The 5369-nt window shown below is 35.0% G+C and overlaps 1 protein-coding gene across 1 annotated transcript; it reads right to left on the reverse strand.

Moving 5' to 3' along the window:
- Positions 1 to 1231: 1231 nt before the first annotated feature.
- Positions 1232 to 2083, reverse strand: LOC120131265. The gene is made up of 2 exons (XM_039148293.1): positions 1785 to 2083; positions 1232 to 1613 (listed from the first exon to the last, which is right to left on the reverse strand). Exons 1-2 carry the CDS (start codon positions 2081 to 2083, stop codon positions 1232 to 1234), a joined length of 681 nt encoding a protein of 226 aa, XP_039004224.1.
- Positions 2084 to 5369: the final 3286 nt, after the last annotated feature.

Consider the following 5369-nt stretch of genomic DNA (forward strand, 5'->3'; position numbering starts at 1 on the left):
TAACTTATAATTTTATTCGATTAATTTATTTTCTCTTATATATATATTTTCTCCCATTAATTTTTTATTTTAATTTGTGCATTTATTTTTCAGCATTTACATTACAGTCCTTTAAATTTCAACTTTTAATTTTCAGTATTGTTTTTATTTAATGCTTATATTCTAATTTCTTACATTTTGGTCCTTTTACTTTATGCTTTAATTTTAGCTTTGTATTTTTGATTTATTGTAATTTAGTCCATTTACTTGGTAATTTCTTTTAATTTTGCCTTTAATTTTAAATTTCTTTACATTTAGTCCCAATTTTAGATTTTAATTGTTAAACCTCTTAACTTAGATTTTTAATATTTAATCCTAATCTAGATTATTTTTATTTTAGGTTTAATGCTTAAATTTGGAGGATTCTTAATTTGGTCCTTGTTTTTGCTCGAGGTTCCACATTAATTATTCGAATTACAATAATGACTAAAATTAATTTATGTTAATATTTGAGCCTCCACTTTTGATTAGATTTCAATTTAGTCCCTTTAATTTAGGTAGTAATTTGAGTTGGCTCTCACCTAAAGGCTCAAGGGACTATATCGATTATTATTATTTTTGGATAATTTAAATTTTATGATCCAATAGAGCAAAGTTTGCTACAACAAATATCCCAAAAGGGAGTATAAATAGTTCCTTATAACAAAAATGGTTAGTTTATACCCCAATAGTAGTATAGATTACAATTAACAATATCAGTTCTATTAATGTTTTTGCCTCTAAGTTGGATTCAGAGAAGCTCCTTGATGGTTGACAGAACTTGATCAACTTCTTTGGATCTTCGTTGAAAGATTCTTCTATTTATCTCTTCCCAAATCGAGTGGATGAGCGAAGTCCAAGCTATCTTCAATAAGGTGGAAAGGAGAGATTTGCCCTTCCATTCTTCACAAGCCCAATTAATCATTTCTTCCCAATACATGTGAGGTTTTCACAAGTGAGAAAGATTTAAGATAGATTTCCACATGGATTTAGCAAAATTTCAGTCAGCAAATAAATGGTTCCTTGTTTCGAGGGCCTTATTGCATAACACGCAATGACCATCTGTGACAATTCCCATCCGAGACAGTCTTTCCCGAGTTGAGAGTCTGTCCAAGATGGCCATCCAAGCTATCATACTAAACTTAGGAATATGATAAGGGAACCATATCATTTTATGCCAAGATACCTTATCTCTTTTATCTCTGACTACTTTCTAAACATCATTAGCAGTTTTAGTTCCTGCATTAAGAACGTGCAGAGCTGTAGTTCTGGGCTTCAATAATTTCTTGATGCTCCAGCTGTGAGAGGTACTTTTAGCCATGTCCCTGAAGTTATCGTTCTTAAATATATAGCATTTTAACCAAGCGACCCAAAGTGATCCTTCTCTTGCAAGAATATTACGAATAAGCTGAATCGTACATGTAGTGTTCCATGATTTAATGTTCTTCAAGCCTAGGCCTCTTTCAGATTTAGGGCAGCAGAGTTTTGCCCAGCTGACCCTAGCTCCAATTGTTGCCTGATCAGTTCTTTTCCAAAGTAAACGAGAACAGAGCTGATCAATTCGGTTGATAACAGTTTGATAGAGGATGAATTGTCTGCATCAATAATTAACCACACTAAAGAGAACCATTTTTACTAGCTCAAGTCTCCCAGTATAGCTTAAGAGCTTACCAGACCAATGGTGGAGCCTTAGCTTAATTTTGTCAATAAGAGGATGGCAGTCTTGTTTAATAAGTTTTTTAGTGATTAAAGGAACCCCCAAGTACCTTACAGAAAGAAATCCTTGATTGAAACCAGAAGTGCATTTGATAATTTCAAGATTTCTAGAGGAAATTCCAACAGCATACAGTTCAGTCTTGCTAACATTAAGCTTAAGACCAGACAAGTCATAGAAATGATTTAAGACAAAGATGATTCCAGCAATAGATTCAAGATTTCCTTTGCAAAAAATTAAGAGATTATCTGCAAATGATAGATGAGTAAGAGCAATATTTTTGCATTTAGGGTGATACCCAAAAATCCCTTTGGCAGCAGCAATGTTAAGAATTTTAGAGAGGATTTTCATAGCAAGCATAAATAAGGTAGGGGATAAAGGGTTACCTTGTCTAATCCCCTCTAGCCTTTGAAATAACCAACCAAGCAACCATTGAATGAAATAGAGTATCTAGCTTCTATAAAGCAAGCCTATATCCACCTTATGAAGATACTTGGTAGCCTAATGGCTTTGAGGATAACATAAATGAAGTCCCAATTAAGAGAATCAAATGCTTTTTGAAGGTCTATTTTGAGAGCACACATTGGACATATATACTTCCTTCTATATCCTTTCACTAATTATTGAGCAAGGAGTGTATTATCAATTATAGTTCTTCCTTTAACTAAAGCAGACTGGTTAGGTGTTATTATTTCTGGTAGCAGCATGGTCATACTTTTAACTAGAATTTTGGTGATGATTTTATACACCACTGAGCAGCATAAGATGGGGTTGTAGTAATTGATAGTGCTGGGGTTTTGAATCTAAGGAATCAAGGCTATTATTGTGGCATTAAAAGCAGGCATGATGAAAGATTCTTGAAAGAAAAACCTGATAGCTTTGATTACATCATCACCTATCACTGGCCATGTTTTTTTTGAAAAAGAAAGGAGTTAATCCATCAGGGCCTGGGGCTTTGTCATTTCCTTGATTAAAAATAGCTTCTTTGATTTCTTCATTAAAGACAAATTTAATAAGGTTAGAAGAAATGTCAGCAGGCAAGTCAAATTGGAGCAGACTTTTCAAATAATGAGCATCAGGCTACTGAACATTAGGATCAGCATAACCTAATTGTAATTTGAAGAATTCTAAGACTTCTGAGGCCATTTCATCAAATGATTCTAGCGTTTTTCCTTGAGCATTAATAGGAACCCTGATGTTATCTCTTTTGTTTTTAGTTACAATAACAGAGTAGAAGTACTTGGTGCACTTGTCCCCCTCTTTGAGCCATCTAATTTTTTCTTTCTGCTTAAGAAACATATTTTCAGCTTCTTCAAGGGTAGATAGCTCATTTTGAATAGTTAACTCTTTATCAATAGGGTTGGTTCCTTTAAGAGTTAAGATCTGTAATTATTCCAACTCTGTTTTCTTGAGTTTAAGCCTAGCAGATAAGTTATTATAGGAGTTATTGTTTAAAGATTGTAAGCAAGGTTTTAGGCATTTAGCTTGAGAAACAAAGCTTGCATTGGGTTGCGATGAACAAGCTGCTGCCAGGAATGACTGACTTCATCAAGAAAAGAAGGGTGATAAGACCAGAAGTTGAAAAACTTGAATGGTTTGGGGCGGTTAGTGTGGGTTTCTTTGTTTAACCAGACCAGTTCCATACAATGATTAGAGGGTCCTGGAGCAAAGAATTCAATAAAAGACCTCTGGAAAGAATTGGCCCAAAAAGAGTTAATTAAAACTCTTTCAAGTTTCCTTGCTAAGAAAGTATTTTTTTTGTTTATTACTCCAAGTGAATGAAGGGCCAAAGTAAGGATAGTCTTGAAGAAAATGTCTTGAACCACTTCATGGAAATATTTCATATCAGTAGAGAGATAAGGGCCTAGAAGATCAGAGTCAGAGCTTTCTTTGTAGTAAGAAAGGTGTTAAAATCCCCTCTAAGAATCCAAGGGAGAGAATTAAACTGTGAGTCAAGATATCTAAGGTGCTGCCAAATGTGCCTACGATTAGTGCCATTATTATTTTCATAGATAGCAGTGATGATAAAAGGAGTACTATTGTAATGGCACTTGACAGTGATACTTTGATCAGAAGAATTACAGAGAGAAATATCGATACCGTTTTTCTAGAGCAACCAGATTCTTCCATTAGAGGCATAGTCATAATTAGTAAACGCATTCCAGCTCCCAAATTTAGAATGCATAATGTTTTCAGATTTATCATATTTAATACGGGTCTCCATCAAACATAGGATATCTACTTTATATAGGTTGGCCCTTTGGAGGACTTTTATTTGCTTTTGAGGATTATTTAATCCTCTGATGTTCTAAAAGAAAACAATCATTGGGAATGAGAGTTTGAAGATCCCCCTTTTTCTACAGGGGTTTTAGCTTTAGTAATTTGCTCATTCTTTTTTTACTTTAGTTTTTTAAGAAGGTTTGCAACTCCAGATGTAGCAAGCCTGACTTTCTTTACTTGGACCTCAGCAATAGGGGAATTTTCATCAACTGCACTAAGGATTTCAAACCTATTTACTGATCCTTTTAGAGCTACTTTAGGTTTGACCTTGAGAGGTCTGCCTCTACCTCTTTTGGGAATAGAAGTAGGTTCTTGTTCCTTATCAGAAGAAGATTGAGGCAGAGAGGGATTCTCTACTTGGACTGGTTTACCACTGTGGGGTGAGGGTTGGGTTAATGATAAGTTTCTATCACTAACAAGAGTGCTAGGGGAAATTGTAAGTTCACTCTTGGAGGATTGTTCAATGTAGACAGTAGAGTGACTAACTGGAGCAGCTCCTGGATGAAAGTCAATAGGTTCAGAATGTTCCTTTGAGGGAGAATAGTCTGGCTGTGGGTTCTGTAAGACTTCAGTGCTTTCAAGAGACTTTTATTCTAAGCTATTGTTAAAAACTGTATTTTTCTTCAAATTTTCGAAGTAGAAGGAGTTGTTGATTTTTTAGTAGGATAGTTTTTATCAGAATGTCCAAAAGAGTCACATTTTCTATATCTATTTGGGAACCAGGGAACTTCAACATATATATGGGTGGTTAGAACATTAGTAAGTATCACTTCAACATAATCAAAAATTTCTTCCTTGGCATCTATCTCTACACAAACTTTAGCATAATGAATTCTAGTTTTAGAAGCAGCGATAGAGTCCATAGAAATTGGAGTTCCTAGAGCACTAGAAATGTAGCTAAGGCCATCTCGTGAATACAATTCAAGTGGAACATTATATAGATGAATCCAGATAGGCAGACGAGCTAAATCAAAATCAAGCCTTTGCATATTAGACTCCTATTTTCTTAGAATTAAAGGCTTGTTTAAGATGTGCCAAGGTACGTTTTCAAGGACCCAGTCTCTTGCAAATCAGTATTGAAGGAAAAGATGTAAAGATTATTTCCAGCATGACTGACCTGAACTCGTGCCCCTTTCGAAGGATGGTTCCATAGGTTTTCGATGATTCTTTGTAGAGCAGTGAAATTTGGTGACGCCCCAACTACCAAGGATGATTTCTAGTCTGTTGTTCTAACCTCGTAGACCTCTGGTGGTGGGCAGACAATCAGAGTGCTTTCGGTCGATTTTGGGGAAAATAGGTTAACTTCTGACTTTCTTGACATCTGACAAATTTTTTCCAATCCATTGAGAGAGAAGAG

Source organism: Hibiscus syriacus, unplaced genomic scaffold (assembly GCF_006381635.1).
Source record: "Hibiscus syriacus cultivar Baekdansim isolate YM2019G1 unplaced genomic scaffold, ASM638163v2 tig00110551_pilon, whole genome shotgun sequence".
Taxonomy (NCBI): domain Eukaryota; kingdom Viridiplantae; phylum Streptophyta; class Magnoliopsida; order Malvales; family Malvaceae; genus Hibiscus; species Hibiscus syriacus.

Excerpts from the sequence above, each read along its gene's own strand:
- LOC120131265 (XM_039148293.1), bottom strand. The coding sequence starts at position 2,083 with ATGAAAATCCTCTCTAAAATTCTTAACATTGCTGCTGCCAAAGGGATT. Across the intron at positions 1,614-1,784 it reads CAAGGATTTCTTTCTGTAAG|ACAATTCATCCTCTATCAAA; the intron begins GTACTTGGGGGT and ends TTATTGATGCAG.